The sequence below is a fragment of the Ursus americanus genome, chromosome 21 (assembly GCF_024610735.1).
Source record: "Ursus americanus isolate L20-20 chromosome 21, mUrsAme1.1.p, whole genome shotgun sequence".
NCBI lineage: Eukaryota > Metazoa > Chordata > Mammalia > Carnivora > Ursidae > Ursus > Ursus americanus.
This window is the reverse complement of record NC_142147.1, coordinates 43,600,741-43,620,288: the sequence shown is the minus strand read 5'-3', so window position 1 is coordinate 43,620,288 and position 19,548 is coordinate 43,600,741. Positions and strand designations below refer to the sequence as shown.

At 50.1% G+C, this 19,548-nt stretch overlaps 1 protein-coding gene across 1 annotated transcript; it reads left to right on the top strand.

Annotated features, from left to right (window-relative positions):
• Positions 1-6,370: 6,370 nt before the first annotated feature.
• Positions 6,371-10,611, top strand: PPP1R14A (protein phosphatase 1 regulatory inhibitor subunit 14A). Its single transcript, XM_045786040.2, has 4 exons — positions 6,371-6,687; positions 8,795-8,875; positions 9,437-9,469; positions 10,381-10,611. Exons 1-4 carry the CDS (start codon positions 6,487-6,489, stop codon positions 10,507-10,509), a joined length of 444 nt encoding a protein of 147 aa, XP_045641996.2. The 5' UTR covers positions 6,371-6,486; the 3' UTR covers positions 10,510-10,611.
• Positions 10,612-19,548: the final 8,937 nt, after the last annotated feature.

Sequence of the window (19,548 nt, the reverse complement as noted above, 5' to 3'; positions counted from 1 at the left end):
TCAAGAGTCTTGTGCTGTACCAACTGAGCCGACAGGGGCCTTCACCAATTTTTTTTTTTAATTTATAAAAAATATTTTTTTGCCCACCATCTTCTTTAATCTTGCAGTGAGGTCCAAGGACTCAAGGTCAAGAGTCTCAATGTGAGGGGCGCCTGGGTGGCTCAGTCGTTAGGCGTCTGCTTTTGGCTCAGGGCGTGATCCCGGTGTTCTGGGATTGAGCCCCTCCTCAGGCTCCAAGGCTGGGAGCCTGCTTCTTCCTCTCCCACTCCCCCTGCTTGTGTTCCCTCTCTCGCTGGCTGTCTCTCTCTCCGTCAAATAAATAAATAAAATCTTAAAAAAAAAAAAAAAGAGTCTCAATGTGAGGACAAAGATCTCTCCAGCACCCGAAACCCCCAGCCCACCCCAGCCCACCCCAAGCCAGGGGTTGAGCTGGAAGACAGGACTGTGGTGAGAGCTGAGGCTGGAGAGGAGTCACAGGTCCATTCATTCATTCATTCGTTCATTCACACATCCGATCATTTGGCATATTCACTGAGCACCCACTATGAGCCAGGTATTGTTGCAAATGCTGGAGGAGATACAACAGTGAACAAAGCGAAATTCCTGCCCTATTGGGACTCATTTTGTAATATTGGGAACAGTGGGAGAACTAGCATATCTGACACCTGGAGGGGATAACTTTTTTATACTTCCTCCTCTCTACCAGAAAATTATTTTCAATAACATCATGTAAGAATCATTAATTTGGACTAACATAATATAATAAAAAAAAGAATCATTAATTTGTTCTTTAGTCTTAAAATTAACAATTGAAAATGAATAAATTTCAATTTCAAAGCCATTACTCAATTCAGTCAAATATTTCATGTGCGAATGAAAATTTTCACTTACCAAAAAAATAAATAAATAAATAGTACAGCTCACAGTTCATTCACTATTCACTGATTCACTATTTTAAACAAAAAATTCCAAAAGAATATGTAGGATGACAGGATAGATTCTTCATCTTTACAATAATTGTGCTATCATTTTAATTTCTTTTTTTTTTAAGATTTTATTTATTCATTTGACAGAGAGCAAGAGACAGCCAGCGAGAGAGGGAACACAGGCAGGGGGAGTGGGAGAGGAAGAAGCAGGCTCCCAGCGGAGGAGCCTGATGTGGGGCTCGATCCCAGAACACCGGGATCACGCCCCGAGCCAGAGGCAGACGCTTGACGACTGAGCCACCCAGGCGCCCCCTAATTTCTAATCTATTACTTAAATGCAAGAATATGTAGAATCACAGAGATTGGAGACTCAAACTGCACAAGCCCAAATGATACCAAATTGTTATGAACCTACTTTCAAAATGAACACATACAGCTGAGTCTTCATATGTCAGAGGTCAACTGTATACCTGGGAGTTCTCTATATTAACTTCCCTAGAATTTTGTGGTAAACAGACGTTGAGTAGCCCCCATGCTCATGGCTTGTGTATGCCCCTCCCCTCAAGTGTGAGCAGGACCTAGGACTTCCTTCTCATCGATAGAATATGGTAAAGGAGGTTTGTGATTACATTACATTATGTACGACTCCTTAGTGGGCTGGAGAGAGAGACTCCATTGCTGGTTTTGAAACAAATAAGCTGCCACATAGTAAGAAGACTTTTGGAAAAGGCTACATGGCAAGGAGATGGCCATTAGGGGCTGAAAGCAGCCCCTACTGACAACCAGAGAGAAACTAAAGACCTCATTCTTGCAAGGTCAAGAAGCTGGAAGCAGATCTTTCTCCAGTTGAGCCTCTGATGAGATGGCAGCCCTGGCTGACACCTGGATTATAGCTCAGTGCAGCCCTGGAGCAGAGGGCCCAGCAAAACCATGTTTGGCCTGGATCTGGAAACCATGAGATAATAAATTTTAAGCCACAAAGTTTGTGGTAATTTATTCTGTAGCAATAGGAAACTATTACAAATACAATGTTTACTAAAGGATACAGTAATAAAAATAACTAACTGGAAGCCTATTATTAAAACTCAACAGGGGAGGGGAGCGCCTGGGTGCCTCAGTCCCTTAAGTGGCTGCCTTCAGCTTAGGTCATGATCTCGGGGTCCTGTGATTGAGCCCTGCATCAGGCTCCCTGCGCACTCTCTTTCAAATAAATAAATCTTTAAAAAAATAAAATAAATTCAACAGTAATTGCATCAATTGTTTATAAGCAGACCAACGAAAGATTTGGGATTAATTTGGAGGATTATTTTATCACTGATACTACTTAGAATTTGTCAGTGCGTGGTATAATAAAAACTGGGCCGACTTTTGGTCAGTTTTATTTATTTATATTTTAAATTCTCTACAGACAGCGCACCCCCTTTTTGCCTGTACTACTGTAAACCACTCCTATTGTGCATCACTAGTTGGAAAACAGACAATAAATAAAATGAGTAAATTCTATATTGAAAGGCAATGTTATGGATAAAACATAGAATCAGGTAAGGGCATGGGACTGACAATATGAGTGAGGTGGGGTGTTCGGACAAGACCTCACTGCGCAGGTGACATTTGAGGGAAATGAAGGAATGAGGCCTGCTCATACCACTCTCAGGAAGAGCCTCCCTGACAGAACCATTAGGGCAAAACACCGTGCTTTGTAGAGGCTACTTTGAGACAACGGGCATGAGCAATGGACCGGCACAAGGGCCCACAGCGACCCCCTGGCTGAATCCACACAGCCCAGCAGGCGACCCACCTCAAACTATCCACAGGCCCTAACTGACCAATGGGCTACTTGGAACCAGACACAGTTACCAAAGAAGGGAGAATCCCACGCGTCCCATACTTCCTCACCTTCCCGTTTTAAACACAGCCCCCCCCCCCTCAGTGGAGAGTCGGCTTCTCCCTCTCCCTCTGCACCCTCCTTGTGCTCTCTCTCTCTCAAATAAATAAAATTTTAAAAAATAAAGTAAAAAAATAAAATACAGCCCCCACCCACTGCCTTCTTGCAGACAGCCTTTCCCCTGCCGCCTGCCTGGCTCTCTCTTACGGTGTATTCAATAAACTTTTTCCTTTGTTCTGCCTTGGGTGAATCCTTTCACCTCCCGTGCCACTGGCCCCCACTCCACCTGATTATAGCCCCATACTCGCCCCCCTCATCCAATTGAGAGAGACACTGTAGGGTTGGCAGAGCTTTGAATGCCCCAGGACAATGGCGAGCAACGGACAGTTGTTGTTGTTGTTTTTAATATAACAGCTTTATTGGAATATAAGCCACATACCATATAATTTACCCTTTTAAAATGTACAATTCAATAGTTTTTGGTTTTGGGGCTTTTGATGGTTTTTAGTATATTAATAAAGCTATGCAACCATCGCACTACAATTTAGAAAATTGCATCATCCTCAAAAGAAATCCTGTACTTGAGCGCCTGGGGGGCTCAGTTGGTTAAGCGGCTGCGTTTGGCGCAGGTCATGATCCCAGGGTCCTGGAATCGAGTCCAGCATTGGGCTCTCTGCTCAGAAGGGAGCCTGCTTCTCCCTCTGCCTGCCACTCCCCCTGCTTGGGCTCTCCTTCCCTCCCTCTCTCCCTCTCTCTCTCTCTGGGTCAAATAAATAAAGTCTTAAAAAAAAGAAAAAGAAAAGAAACCCCATGCTGATCAGCAGTCACTCCCCTTCCCCCCAGTTGTCTCAGCCCCAGGCAACCACTAATCTAATTTCTGTCTATGGATTTGCCTATTCTGGACATTTCACATAACTAGAATCATACAGCGTGTGGCCTTTTGAGTCTGGCTTCTCTCACTTAGCATGTTTTCAAGGTTCATCTATGGTGTAGCATGTATCAGTACTTAATTTCTTTTTATTGCCGAGTAACAGTCCACTATATAGACGTACCACATTTTATTTATCCAGTCATCAGTTGATGCGCTGCGTTGTTTCTACCTTTCGGTTATTATGAACAATGCTGCGACGAACATTCACGTACAAGCTTTTGTGTGAACATATGCTTTCAGTTCTCCAGTATATTCCTAGGAGTAGAATTGCTGAGTCATATGGTAACTCCAAGTTTAACCTTTTGAGGAACTGCTAGACTGTTTTCCAAAGTGGCTGCACCATTTTACATTCCCAACATCAACGTATAAAGGTTGTGATTTCTCCACAGCCTTGCCAACACTTGGTATTTTCCATTTAAAAGAAATTATAGCTGTCTGGGGCACCTGGCTGGCAAAGCCTGCGACTCTTGATCTGGGGGGGTTGTGAGTTCAAGCCCCACATTGGGTGTACAGCTACTATAGAAAATAAATAAACACTAAAAAAGAAATAAGAAATTATAGCCATCCTACTGGATGTGAAGTGGTGTCTCCTCTTGGTTTTGATTTCCATTTTCCTGATAATTAACATGGTAAGCATCTTTTCATATGCTTATTGGCCTTTGTATATCTTTTTAATTTTTTATTTATTTAACTTTTTAAAAAGATTTTATTTATTTATTTGAGAGAGAAAGAGAGTGAGCGAGAGAGAATGCACATGAGCCAGGGGAGAAGCAGAGAAGCGGACCCCCCGCAGGGAGGTCTGATGTGGGACTTGATCCCAGAACCCTGAGATCATGACCTGAGCGGAAGACAGATGCTTAACTGACTGAGTCACCCATGTGCCCTGTATATCTTTTTTAGAGAAATGTCTATCTGGAGCCTTTGTCCATTTTTTTCATTAGGTTATTTGTCTTGTTATTACTATTGAGTTCCACCACTTCTTTATTTTATTACAAGTACTTTATTGGGGGTGCCTGGGTGTCTTGGTTGGTTGGGCACCCAACTCGTGGTTTCAGCTCCAGTTGTGGTCTCGGGGTCGTGGGATTGAGCCCTTCGTGGCACTCTTCACTCAGTGTAGAGTCTGCCTGGGATTCTCTCTCTGCCTCTCCCCCCCTCAAATAAATAAATAGGGGTACGTGGGTGGCTCAGTCGGTAAAGCATCTGCCTTCAGCTGGGCTCAAATCCCACATCCGGCTCCTTGCTTCTCCCTCTCCCTCTCCCCTTGCTCATGTGCACTCTCTCTCTCACTCTCTCTCTCTCAAATAAATAAAATAAAATAAAAATCTAACCCCCCAAAACAAGTACCTTATCAGATATATGATTTGCAACTCTTTCCCCATTCTGTGGGTTCTCTCTTCACTTTCTTGATGATGTCCTTTGAAACACAAAACTTTTTTTTTTTTTGAAGTAAGCTCTATGCCCAACGTGGGGCTTGAACTCACGACCCCAAGATCAAGAGTTGCAAGCTCCACAGACTGAGACAGCCAGATGCCCCTGAAACACAAAACTTTTTAATTTTGAAGTCCAATTTATCTATTTTTTCTCTTGTTGATTCTGCTTTTGGTGTCATATGTAAGAAACCATTGCCTACTTACGGATAGTTTTAAGCAGGGATCGGACATGGCCAAATTTAAGTTTTAAAGTATCATTCTTGTTGCTTGTAATTAGAAGTGGAAAGACTGGTGAGGTAAGGGACTTCTGTGATCACCCTTGCTAAAATTGCAAACCCTCCCTCCCTCATTTCATTTCTCCTTTCTGCTTCATATTTCTCCATAGAACTTATCATATTCTAATAAGCTATATAATAGTGCTTACTATTATTGACTGTCTCCAGCACAAGAATGTCGACTCCCTGAGGACTGGGCTTGTCTGTTCGCTGTTCTATCTCTAGTGCCTAGAACAGTGCCTGGTGTGTGTGTGTGTGTATGTGATATGTATATATATGTGTATATATATGTGATATATATGTGTGTGTGTATATATATATATATCATATGTATATGCGTCATTGATATTTTCAGAAAGCTGAAAGGATTGAAGAGAGCAGGTGCCTTCTCCCCCTGCACAGGTCACTAAGAAACGCATTGGGAAGGAAGTCAGGCAGGAGGGGCCTGGTAATAACCAGAGGCAGAGAGGACCGTCTGGATGCTACCCTGCTTGAGGAGTCTGATATAAGAGAGAGGCTAACAGATGTCGTGATGTCAAACGAATACATATTTGTTGAATAGAGTGAGTGAATAGATGAAAAAGGCTACGTGGATGAGTGAATAAATGAAAGAACGAACAAATGACGTACTGTGAGTACTCCGGCTGGATCTTCTCTTGCAGAGAAAGGTGGCACGGGGGCTCCTGCACTGTCCCTTACAGCCGCCAGGGGGCGCAGACAGGCCCGGTCCCCAAGAGCCTGTCCCGGGACCCCGCCCCCCGGGATCCAGGCCCCGGGAGCCCCAGCCGCCCGGCCCCGGCCTGGGACTCCCGGACAGCGAGCAGACCTGGACTGGGCCCCGCTGCGGGCTTTAGGCGGTGCAGCGACGAGTCCCTGCGCTGCTGGCGGGGAAACTGAGGCCCGGGCGCCTGGGGCGGAGTTGGCCCCGAGGCGAGCCCGAGCCCCCGCCCCCGGCCGGCCCCGCCCCGGCCCGTAAGAGGCCCCCTGGGCTCCCGGCAAAGCAGCACAGCGCGACGCGGGGGCCGGGGCCGGGACCGCGATGGCAGCTCAGCGGCTGGGCAAGCGGGTGCTGAGCAAGCTGCAGTCTCCGTCTCGGGCTCGCGGCCCGGGGGGCAGCCCCGGGGGGCTACAGAAACGACACGCGCGTGTCACCGTCAAGTACGACCGGCGGGAGCTGCAGCGGCGGCTGGACGTGGAGAAGTGGATCGACGGGCGCCTGGAGGAGCTGTACCGCGGCAGGGTGAGGCAGGGAGGGGAACGGGGGAGAAAGGGGGGGTCTCGGACCGACAAACCCCGGGCCCGGACACCCTGCGCCCTTGGGGTCTCTGGTGCTTGTGCTGGCCTCAGTCACCCAAGAGAACGTGCGCCCCGGGACCAGGCATTCGTGGGACTCATTGGCCCTTGCCGACTCCCCTCCATGGCTCTCCGCTTGTGGACCCAGACACACACTTGGGTCTCCTGAGATGGTTGTGCATAGCGGTTGGGCATATGGGGGGCTCGGAGGCACAACTGGGAAGCCTGAGCGGCCGTATCTGGACAGAGGTTGGGGGAGGGGCATGTCTTAAAGCCAAACTTAGATACGGTGAAGTGACCGGGAAGATAGTGAGACCCAGAGACGCACAGCAAAGGAAGCAACAGCATTCCCAGATGTGCACAGCGACTGGCCAGAGCCACTGCGACACAGGCTGTGGTCACCTACACATCAGCAGCCCCAGACACAATAGCTCAGGCCACAGCCCTATGCAGACACCCGGCACAAGGCACCCACACAAAAGGACTCCGGTTGCAACTCCTCAGAGACACGCAGTGGAGCAAGGCACACACCGCGCGAGCTGCAACTCCCCTGGGACACGGAATGATTCAGTAACAGCCGTCCGTTGCCTCCTAAAAGCAAAAGCAAGAACCACATGCAAACACAATGACAGACGCTACCCCTGCTCACAGAAAACAGCAGAAATGCTAGCTATACGCAGACAGCAAGCCGCACGAGCCGTAGGGACACACAGGCCTCACGTGGCAGAGACTGCAGCTGTCTGTGGGCACACAGGGCGTGAGCACAGCCTCGCGTGGGGACGCAGAGGCCACGGACACACATTTCACACCTTCCGCTTGAGTCTTCTTGAAGTCACACTGCACCACACACGAAACACAATCCAGGGATGTGGTGGTGGTGTCAGCGGACGGAGAGGATGCACGAATGTTCCTGGGCACAGCTCGAAGGTGACAGAAGGCAGGGCCCCTCACGGCGACGCACACGGGGAGGCTCCTATAGGTGGATGGAGAAGTGCAGTAGCCATTGGTAGATGGCATCCTCTAAGGTCGTCCTCCGCTGGTGGGCATTACAGCTGCCATGACACATGACAGTGGGACAGACACAGCTAAACCAGAGCCACACGCCTCGCAGTCCCCCGACTGTAGGCCACCGTGCCATCCACGCCCATGACGCCCCATACCTCTGCACTCTCATGCCGGCCCTGGCCCCTTGGCCTCGGCCTCTGGCTCACACACAGAGCCTCACACAGGCATGTGATCCACTTAGAGACTATCCATGCCTTTGCTGAACCCCCTTCTCCGCGCCCAAAGCTGAGACCACCCAGCCCTGAGGCCCACAGTGAAGTCAGAAAGGACTTTGGGTGGGGGAGGAAAAAAAATCTGTAACCTCAGGGACCTCTTGCTTTGACAGCTGGATTTTGTCCCCCGCAGGGATAGTGAGCCAGCCTGCCTTTGGCTTTTTGCCCCAACAGGCTATACACGGAATCCCCCTCTGGGCCATGCAAAGTTGGGCTCCTGGCTCATGCCACCCACCCACTCCCGGGGGCGTTGGTGGTCATCTCTCTGGATGACCAGGGTGCACTCTTGGCCCTGGGGGCGGGCCTGAGCCCTACCCTCCCTTCCGGTCCTCCTAGGCAAGGGGCCTCCACCAGCAGGCTCTAGCCGGCCTGCACCCTTCCCCCACACCTAGTGCTTAGACTTTTCCTTGAAAGGGCAGAGCCAGCCCCTCTCCTGAATCTCAGAATCTGACATTCCAAGACTCGACCAGGCCTGTTTCCCTCTATGGGAACTGGGGCCAAGGAGAGAGACCTGTGCCAGCCCCAAAGCTCTCTGGGCTTTGGGGCCCCTCCAGCATCTGAGCTGGTACAAGCCCCTGGGCCTCTGTCAACCCATCTGTCACCCCTCCCCCCAACACCCAGATGTCCCGCCTTGGCGGTGCTGTCCCTGACTGCCACATTGTTGCTCCAGAACCCGCCAGCTGGGCCCTGGCACTGGTGGGGCTTCTCCAGAGGCCTGGACAAAGGCGAGGGAGGGACAGGCAAGGGACCCTGACCACCCCTCCCTCCCTGCCTTAGGAGGCAGACATGCCTGATGAGATCAACATTGACGAATTGTTGGAATTAGAGAGCGAAGAGGACAGAAGCCGGAAAATCCAGGTAGGTGAAAGGGAAAGCTGCCCTCCCCCCACCTTGCACCTTCCTAAAAATCACAATAGTCAACATATTGATTGAGCACTTACTATGTGCCAGGCACTGTTTCACTTGCTTTCCACTTAACTCATTTAATCCTCACAAATCCTATGAAGGGTTTATGCTCTCCACCTTCCAGATGAGGAAAATGATTTAATCACTCTCCCTGGGTCACAGCTCAGAAGGAGCAGCTCTGGGAGTCAAAGCCAGGCAGGCTGACTGCCTGTGTCCTTGCTGTTAGGGCCTATGGACTCCCAGAGGCAGGAAATGCTGAGTGACCTTCTGGCCCTCTCTGGACTTAGAGCTGATCCTGGTGCTGAGTTTCTTGACTCAACCCTCCCCCCAGTTGCTCTGTAAGACCCTCGGGCTATGTTCTTCCCTGGTGATCAGATGGGAAGTCCACCCTGGAGACTGACTTCTTTTTGTCTTGTTGCCTTGGGGCTTTGTTGGGAAAGAGAAGGGGCTGGAGGGGCCTACGGGCTAGTTGTTTACTAGTTTCTTTTTTTGCGGCGGGGGCGGGGGGTTTAGGGACTCCTGAAGTCGTGCAGGAACCCCACGGAGGTGAGTTTTTCCTCTCTGTTCTGGGCCCCTGCATCCTGGTGGAGAAGGGGGTCCCTGGGGAGGAGGGAAGAAGCTGCCTGGCCCAGGGGCGGCAGAAGGAACTCTGGGGGAGCCCTCTGAGTTTCTCAGCCCCTTTCTTGTCTCCAGTGGTGTCTTTGTCTTCCTCACCCTAGCTCTTCTCTCCCCATCTGCCACTAGGGCCCGTCACCTCCTCCCACTGAGACGCTCCCCATCTGTGTCCGGCTTCTGCTGGTCCCTCTGCTGTCCTCCCCTTTGGGCGGCCCTTCCTGGGGCTCAGCCTCTCCCCGGCTCTCCCCCCTTCGGCTGCTTCTGCCACCCTGGGATTCCCTTCCCCACCTCTGCCCCCCCCATCCCTCTAGGCCCTGAAGCCCAGTGGCCCAACCCCTCCCACTTCCTTCCCTGCTTTAAAAGGGAAAAATATTCATGTTTCTCCAACCAGCTCTGGGCTGCCTGAGGGACAAACGTCATTGTGTGTCTGTCTGCCCCTGGAGCTAAGGCCTCTTTCCCTGGGGACCATCCTTGCGATCTCCTGGCCTGAGAAACATCTTGTTGTCTCTCTGTGGTTGTTTCTTTCTCTGTCCTTTTGTCTCTCCCTCTCCATCTGTCTCTGTGCCTCTGTCTTGGCCCCCTCCCTGTCTGTGGCTCTATCTCTCCCTGTGTCTCTGTTTCTTTCTCTCCTTCTCTCCGTCTCTCTCCCTGTCTTTCTCTGTCTGTCCCACCACCCTCTTTCCCCATCTCTGTCTTTTGATCCCCCTCCCTAACTGCCTCCAGGCCCTCTCACTGCCCAGAGGGGAGGCGGGAGCAGTAGGGGCCCAGGTCAGAGGGGTTGGGCTGGGCAGGGGGCAGCCCCGCCCCTCCCCATGTTCTCAGGACCCCTGCCCCGTCCTCAGGACTTCGTCCAGGAGCTGCTGGGGAAGCTACGAGGCCTCCACAAGCAGCCCGGCCTCCGCCCGCCCAGCCCCTCCGGGAACCGCAGCCTGAGCCCCATCCAGGACTCAGCCCGGACTGCACCACCCTGACCTTGCCTCCGTGGCCCCCTCCCTTCTCCCCTACCCTCCACACCGTCCTGGTTTGTTTGTAAGTTGTATGTAATGGTTCTGTAACAACACGGTGTGCCTGTCTTTCCTCTCCCTGATTACCGTGGACTTTCCCGAGCTCCCCACACACACCTCCCTCTGTCCTGCTGCATCTCCCCTGCTCCCGGCACCCGCAGCTGGCCCGACAGATGGAGAATCACTCCTCAGCCAGAGAGCATGAGAACAGGCTCTGCTGGCCTTGCTCCCCCCCACCCCTCCCGGGACTCATCTTGTCCTCACTTCCCCCTCAGCCTTGGCCCAGTGCAAGCCAGCAGGGCCCAGTGGGTGTCATTCAGAGCTCCTGTGGGAGTGACGGCCTGTAGTCCTTGTACCACGGGAGATGCGCAAAACCAAATGTGCCCAGTGTCGCCACAACACATCATGAACAAACCAAGGGGGCTTCCTGAAGAAAGTGACACTGAGGCAGGGCTTTGAAGGATGCATAGGAGTTTGTGGGAAATGGGTACCCAGAGCTGAGGACTCTGAACCTTGTGGGTGGAGGGATTGACATTGAGGCTAAGCCAGGGAAGATACCAAAGATTGGCAGGGCCATCCACCCATCGGGATGGGCAAGTTCCCCAGAGCTGGATCAGGGAGGCCCCTGGGCTGGGCACTAGGGAGGCCTGAAGGGCTCCGGGGGAGGGGCTAGGGCATCAGAAGTGGGTGGCAGCTATTTACCCCAAACTGTGGGAGTATTTCAGTATTTTTTTTAAAGATTATGTATTTGACAGAGAGGGCACAAGTAGGCAGAGCGGCAGGCAGAGGGAGAGGGAGAAGCAAGCTCCCCGCCCAGCGGAAAGCCAGATGCAGGGCTCAATCCCAGGACCTTGGGATCATGACCTGAGCCGAAGGAAGACGCTTAACCGACTGAGCCACCCAGGTGCCCCAGTATGTCAGTCACAGCAGGTCTAATTGTAGCAGAGGTCCTGCCTGGGTCCAGTCAGGAGATGGGGGGACAGGGGAGCTGTGCCGGGCTAAGGACTGGGGCAGGGCCAGAGCTAGAGCACCCCCCCACCCCCGCCACCAGGACAAAGCACACCTTACATCTTCCCTCTACCGACTGACATTGGGGCCCTGGCCTCATCCGTATGCCGTGCCACCCAGCAGCCCAGCCGGGATCGGGCAGCCATCCCAGGGAGTCTGAGCTCCAGTCTGGCAGGGAGAACTCCTGTCTGTCCAGCCCTGCAGGTGGCTCTGCTGTCCCTGCGCAGGCAGACCTCAGGCTTCCAGGGTCCGCTTCCCTCCACCCAAGTGTACAAAGAACAAATGGACATAGCCCTCCCGGCATCCAATCACCTGCGTGCATCTCCCAGAACATCCTCTTGGGCCTACGGAACTCCGACTTCCCTCTCCCAGAACCTGTTTTTGGTTCCTCATTCTGCGGAGGTGATTATGTGCTCAAAACCCAGGTCCTAAGGTCCTGGGTGTGCCATGTGTTGAGCCTCTCAGTTTCCTCATCTGGAAAATGGGGACTTTACAGATGAGGAAACTGAGGCCCAGTTTAGTAATATCAGTTGCCCAAAGTCACACACAGCAAGTGGCACTGGGCTTCAGTCCCAGGAATATGACTCCAGAGCCCAACTACTGAGCTACACTACACTTTGCGGTGATTGGTACACATTAGTGTCGGGGTGGGGGGTTTAACTCATTCATACTAAAGTGTTAGTGACTGCTCACACTCCTGAGATAGCCTATCCAAAGGGCCATACAACTTGACTGAGAACGAGGCTACAACGAAAGCACTGGGAAGCAGCATACCATGGTGGGTAGGAGCGTGGACTCTGGGGTTCTTGCCTGGATTCAAATGCCATCTGTCCCCCTTCCTAGTTGTGTCATCTTGAACAAGTCACTTTACCTTTCTGTGCCTCCGTTTCCACATCTGTGAAATGAAGAGGATATGAACAGTACCTACCCCCGGCGTTGCTGGGAGGTTTAAATGTAGAGATCACAGACGAGTGCCGGGCACGTAATAAACATCGTTATCAACCTTATCATTGTAGGGAGGAGCTGGACCATTAGCTCCTCCAGCCATCATCCCTGGCCAGCAGAGATGTGCCTTGGGAACACTGATTTTCAGGCCCTCTGATGTGGCAAAGCCCCAAGGGACACAGTGTACCCGACCTGCCAGCCTTGCATCGTTGCCCCCCAACTTGCCTGGTCACCAGGCTCCCTGCCTCCCAGGGTCTGTGCTGTTTCCCACTCGGCAGCCACAGGACGTCTTTCCCTCTCACCTTTGTCTCCATCCACTCCATTCCCTCTTTCTCCTTCCCCCAATTCATCATTTTAAAACATCAATTTCTTGGTATTGTTCTAGGATTTTTTTTTTTTTTTAGATTTTATTTATTTGAGACAGTGAGAGCACAAGCAGGGGGAGCCGCAAAGGGAGAGGGAGAAGCAGGCTCCCCACTGAGCAGGGGCTGGATGCCAGGACCCTGGGATCATGAGCCCAAGGCAGACGCTTAACTGACTGAGCCACCCAGGCACCCGAGAGAGAGAGAGAGAGAGAGAGAGAGAGAGAGAGAGAGAGCGCGAGCGCGCGAGAGAGCATCTTAAGCTGATTCTGCCCTGAGTGCGGAGTCCAAGGGGGAGGGGATGGTTCATCCCGAGATCACCACCTGAGCCAAAACCAAGAGTGGGACTCGCAACCGAATGCGCAGCCCAGGCGCCCCAACCCTGATACAATGTTAGTTTATTTTATTGTCTGTCTACACTCCCCGACTTTCAGCATATTAGCTCCTTGCCTGGCTTGAGCATGGCAATCCTAAGATCTAAAACAGCGACTGGGCCACAGTAGGTGCTTGCCCCAAAGAGTGCCCCCTGGTGACCACATTCTCTCCACCCGGTGAGTCTCCCCGTATCTAAGTGAGTCCTCAGTGCCCCCTCGTGGCTATATGAGTTGGTTTTAAACTGCACCCCAGAGGTTGGTTACGCGGGTGGCGGGAGGGTTGTCAGCTGGATTTTAATTAAAAGAGCAGGCTGCAGAGGCAGCTGCTAGGAGGCATTCATCCATCTCTGATCAACAGTAGGGGCTTTGCTAATTAGAATGACAGATATTAGAAATGGGCTTTCATCAATGATATGACTGGTATTCACAATTGAGGCGGGAGGGCTCTTAGCAAAGAGATTAATCATGGTTGATATACAAAAATCAGTATCATCTCAGTAACACTGTAATAACCAATTAAGACATAACTTTAGGGGCGCCTGGCTGGCTTAGTCAGTAGAGCATGCAACTCTTGATCTCAGTGAGTTTGAGCCCCACATTGGGCATAGAGATTACTTTAAAAAAAAATTAAAAATAAAAAGTAAAATGTCAATAAAGGATATAGAACATAATCTGAAAAAAAATGAAACCATCCATGTCCTTGGATAGGGCATCTTAAATATTATCTACATGTCAGTTCTCTCGAAATTAACCGATACATTTAAACAATCTTAATAAAAATTCCAGATTTTTTTAGGTACTTGATAAACCAATTCTCAAATTTATATGGAGGAATGAAAGTATACAGATAGTTAAGTCAACATTGAAAAGGAAAGGGGGGGTTGTGCTTTACCAAATATTAAGACAAACGGCAAAGCTGTAGTTATAAAAACAGTGTGTTGCAAGAACAGACGACTACACCGAAGGAACAGGACAGGCTCACAGGCAGACCCAGGCATGTATAGGGACATAAAATGATGGAGGTGGCACTTGCATTCGGTGGGGGAAAGGATGGATTGATTGTTCATCGCGGCTTTAGGAAAACTGACTCACTATATGGAGGGGAAAAAAATGGATCCTTACCTCACACCAAATACAAGGATAGACTCCAGATGAAGTCAAGACCTAAATGTGAAGAATGAATGTATGGAGTGAATGGTGGTGCCAGACAGGCTCAGTTGGTGGAGCGTGCAACCCTTGATCTTGGGGTTGTGAGTTTGAGCCCCACACTGGGTGTAGAGATTACTTAAAAACAAACAAAAAAGAAATGCATTTTCTCACAGTTCTCAAGGTTGGGAAATCTGAGATCAGGATGCCAGCATGGTTGGGCTCTGGCAAGGACTGTCTCCCTAGCTTGCAGACGGCTGTCTTCCTGCTGTGTCCTCACACTCAGAAAGAAAGAGAACAAGCTCTCTGGTGTGTCTTCTTAAGAGGACACTAGTTCCATCAGACCTCATCTAACCCTAATTGCCTCCCAAAGCCCCATCTCCAAGCACCATCACACTGGGGCTTAGGGATTCAACATATGAATTTGGGGGGGACACACAAACATTCAGTTCATAACAGTGACTTCTTTTTTTTGAAGATTTTATTTATTTATTTATTCATTTGAGAGAGTGTGCACGCATTGGGGGGGCACAAGCAGGCTCCCTGCTGAGCATGGAAGCCTGACGTGGGACTTGATTCCAGGACCCTGGGATCATAACCTGAGCGGAAGGCAGACGCTTAACCAACTGAGTCACCCAGGTGCCCTATAACAGTGACTTCAGAGGCTAGGTCAGAAAAAGCTTCAGCTGGATTCTCTTGGTATGCCTGGTCCTGGAAGCCAGCTGCCATGTTGTGAGGAAGCCATACAGACATGGAGGGGTTTTGTGTTCAGACAGCCAGAAAACAAAATAAAAACAAACAAACAAACAAACAAAAAACCCACACGTGTGAAGAAGCGTGGAGAGAGAGGACCCCAGCCCTAGATGCCACCTGGCTGCAATGGCATGAGAGACCCCAAGTGAGAAGTGCTCAGCTGAGCCCTGTCACTGAGAACCATGAGAAATAAATGTAATAAACAATGCTGTTTTATGCCACTAAATGTGGCAGAGTTGGTTAAACAGCCAGTGATCACAGGAACAGTGACCTATGGGGTGGGGGTGGGGTGCGGCAGGACGGGAAGGACTTCCGAAACAAAACTTCAAGATGATAAACCGTAAGGTGAAAGAATTTGATGAATTTGATCATGTCAAAATTAAGAGTTCTGTCCAAGGAACAGCCTCATAGATGAAGCTAATGTTTAATGGGCAGAATGAGGGACGATATTTACAACATCTACAACTGATGAATGATTACAATTCAGAAGCTACAGGGAACTCTTGCAAATCGACGCCAAAAGATAACACCCCTGACGCTGATCTTGATGAGCACGGACTAAGGTACAGAATTGGAGAATCACTAGATTGTAGCCGGAAAGTACCATAACACCGTATGTTAACTATACTGGAATTAAAATTAAAAACTTAATTGGGGGGCGCCTGGGTGGCTCAGTCGGTTAAGTGTCTGCTTTTGTCTCAGGTCATGATCTCAGGGTCCTGGGACTGAGTCCCTTGTCGGGTTCCACACTCAGTGGGGAATCCGGGAATCCGTTTGTCCCTCTCCCCCTCCTCCCTGCTCTTGCTCTTTCTCTCTCATAAATAAATCAAACTTACAGAAACCCTTCATTTATTTTATTTTTTAAAAAGATTATTTATTTAGTTATTTGACCGAGGGAGGGAGCGCACAAGCAGGAGGAGCGGCAGAGGGAGAGAGAGAAGCAGGCTTCCTGCTGAGCAGGGAGCCCAATGCGGGACTTGATCCCACGACCCCGGGATCGTGACCTGAGCCAAAGGCAGACGCTTAACTGACTGAGCCACCCAGGCGTCCCAAAAACCCTTAATTTATTTATTTTATTAATTTTTAAAAAGATTTTATTTATTTATTTGACAGAGAGAGAGAGACAGCCAGCAAGAGAGGGAACACAAGCAGGGGGAGTGGGAGAGGAAGAAGCAGGCTCCCAGCGGAGGAGCCTGATGTGGGACTCGATCCCAGAACGCCAGGATCACGCCCTGAGCCGAAGGCAGACGCTTAACAACTGAGCCACCCAGGCGCCCCCCAAAACCCTTAATTAAAAAAAAAGGGGGATTAAGAGTACACATATCTAAGTACTGAGAAATGTATAGAATTGTTGAATCATTACATTGTATACTTGAAACTAATATAACACTGTATGTTAATTATACTTGAATTAAAAAAAAAAAGTTCACACCAAAAACAAACAGAACAAAAACATCCCGGGTAGGAAAATATGCAATGAATTATCAATAGTAATCTGAAAGAAGCAAATTAAAACAACACCGAGAGGGGTGTCTGGCTGGCTCAGTCAGTAGAATGGTGTGGTCAGTTCGAGCCCCATGTTGGGGGCAGAGATTACTTAAAAATAAAAATCTTAAAAAAATAAAAATAGAACAACAGTGAGGTATCAGTTAACACTTATTCATGAGGCAAAAGTTAGAAAGCTGGATGATAACAAGTGTTGGCAGGAGTAGCAGTGGCATTGACCAACAGAAAGGACCAGAAAGCATGGATGAAGTATGTGGTAATGCATGGTAAGTGAACTGGATAAACTGGGTAGCCTAGGCCTGGGGAAATAGGGCCCCCATGCACCGCAGGTGGGCGTGGATCAGGGGCCAGGCTTCTGGAGAGTAATCCATTCATTCAGTCACAGAAATTTCTGAGCACCTGCTCTACGGCTGTCACTGTTCCAGGGACCAGGTTACATCAGGAGCTTAATCAGGGCAGAACAGGCAATAAACAATATCGTAAATAAGTGCATTATATATTAGAAGGGGATAAGGATAATGGGGAAAATTTTTTCAGATTTTTTTAAAGGATTTTTATTTTTAAGTAATCTCCACACCCAGCGTGGGGCTAGAACTCACAACCCCAAGATCAAGAGTCCCATGCTCTACTGACTGAGGCAGCCAGGCGCCCCAAGAATCATGGGAAAAATTAAACGGAGAAAAAATTAATCATAGCAAAGAGACTGGAAGTTCTAGGAAGGGGGAAGATTGCCATTTTCAATAGGGTACTGTGGTAGGCAGAAAAATGGCCCCCAAAATGTCTGTGTTCTAATCCCCAGAACCTGGGACTATGTTACCTTACATGGCAGAAGGGACTTTGCTAATGTGATTAAGTTAAGGGTCTTAAGGTGGGGAACACTCTGCTGGAGTGTCCAATGTAATTATAAGGGTCCTTATAAGAGAGAAGAAGAGAGGGCGCTTGGGTGACTCAGTCAGTTGAGCAACTGCCTTCGGCTCAGGTCATGATCCCAGGGTCCTGGGATGGAGCCCCAAGTTGGGCTCCCTGCTCAGCGGGGAGGCTGCTTCTCCCTCTTCCTCTGCAGCTCCCCCTGCTTGTGTTCTCTCTCTCTCTCAAATGAATGAATAAAATCTTAAAAAAAAAAATTTAAAAGAGAGATAGAGAGGCAGAGGGAAATTTGACACAGACGACAAAGTGATGTGAAGACGAGCAGAGAAAGATTTGAAGATACCGGCCTTGAAGGCTGGAGAGTGGGCAGTCACAAGCCAAGGAAAGCAGTCAGCCACCAGATGCTGGGAAAGGCGCAGACCCGATGCTCTCCCAGTGCCTCCAGAAGGAGGGGGGCCCTATCCACACCTTGATTTCACCCCCAGTGATACTGATTTCAGACTTCTGGCCTCCAGGAGTGTAGGAGAAGACATTTCTGTCGTCTAAAGCTACTGAGTCTGTAGTCATCTGTCACAGTGGCCACGTTCTGTCACTTCTCATCCCCTCCTCACCCCTGCTCTGCCCCCTCCTTCCACTGGAGCCACCGTGCCCTCCCCATTCTCTGTGCTCCTGCCCCCCGAAACCGTGGGGATCTTTCTAGGACAGTATTAGATCGTGCTTAGAATGTACCACTGGCTTCCTCACCCCAGGGTTTTAAGGTCCTACCTGATGTGGTCTGACCTTGTCCTCAGTCTCAGGATTGCTGTGAGGGTCACATGACTGGGCACCGGCAGGGGGAAGACTGCTCAGTGACCAGGACTCTCCCCATAGCCAGCCCGTCCGGGCAGCACACAGGTTGCTTTGGGGTCGGCACCCAAGTTCAAGTCCAGGCTTTGGGATTTATTTGTGATCCCCCACCAGAGACCACCCCTCTGGGGGAGGGGGAGGGGATGGAATCATGCCCATCCCACTAGGCTGTTGGGATTATATATGTAAAACCACAGCCCGGGTGAGGTGCACGGTCAGTGTTCAGCCACAGGCATTTACGATGTAAGAATCACATTAACACGTGCTGAAGTGTGCCAGGCACTGTTCTAAGTGCTTCACATGGACCCACAGCATCCTCCCCACACACCTGGGAAGTTGCAACTATTACACCTGTTTTGCAGATGAGAAAACAAAAGTTCTGGAAAGATGAAGGAGGTTCCTGCAGAGCTACAGGGAACACAGGACATTGGCCCACAGAGCCCACGCCATCCACTCTTGGCTGTGTGGCTTGTGATATGACCCCCGCTCCCCCACCCCACCGCACCCCAGTGCTTGGTAACTTTCCCTTCAACAGCATTTTGTTTCTTCTTTCTGTGTTTGTCCTCAAACACTAACCCAGTGGTTCTCATGCCTTGAGGTCATTAGAAAGATGTGGGGGCTTGCTAAGGATAGATTCTGGGGTCTGTTTTCAGAGACCCTGAATCTCTAGGACTGGGGTGTTGTGGGGGGGGTGGAATTTTCACAGAAGACCTGAGTGGATTCTGACCCGGGAAGTGAGTAAGCTCCCTCTCAGAGTAGCACAGGGTGGAAAGGCGAGGTTAGCTTCTCAGTCAGACCTGGGTTCAAATGCTAGCTCTCCCTGCCCTGATGGGGCTTTTGGTGAAGGTATTGTCCCTCTGAGCCTAAGTTGCTTGTCGTGCTGAGGACCAGTCCTGCCTCCTGAGGGTGGGCAGTATGATTCAGGGATATAGAACCTAAAAAGCCCAGTCCAGGTCCTGACACACAGGAAGAGCTAAACCACTGGTGTGACTCTTATTAATCATCATGGCTGTTGCCCTGGTGTTGCGTGATCCCCAACCTCACCCCCTTCGTACTTCAATATCCCCGTCTGGTCAGACTTCGGAAGGTCATGTGTGAACATCCCAAGGGAGGCTTAGGGGAGGGCTGTATACTCTGAAGATTAGTGGCGAAGAGAGGGATGTGGGGTGGGAGGTTAGCAAAGGTGTCTCCCTCAGAGG

Excerpts from the sequence above, each read along its gene's own strand:
- PPP1R14A (XM_045786040.2), top strand. The coding sequence starts at position 6,487 with ATGGCAGCTCAGCGGCTGGGCAAGCGGGTGCTGAGCAAGCTGCAGTCT. Across the intron at positions 6,688-8,794 it reads AGGAGCTGTACCGCGGCAGG|GAGGCAGACATGCCTGATGA; the intron begins GTGAGGCAGGGA and ends TCCCTGCCTTAG. Across the intron at positions 8,876-9,436 it reads ACAGAAGCCGGAAAATCCAG|GGACTCCTGAAGTCGTGCAG; the intron begins GTAGGTGAAAGG and ends CGGGGGGTTTAG.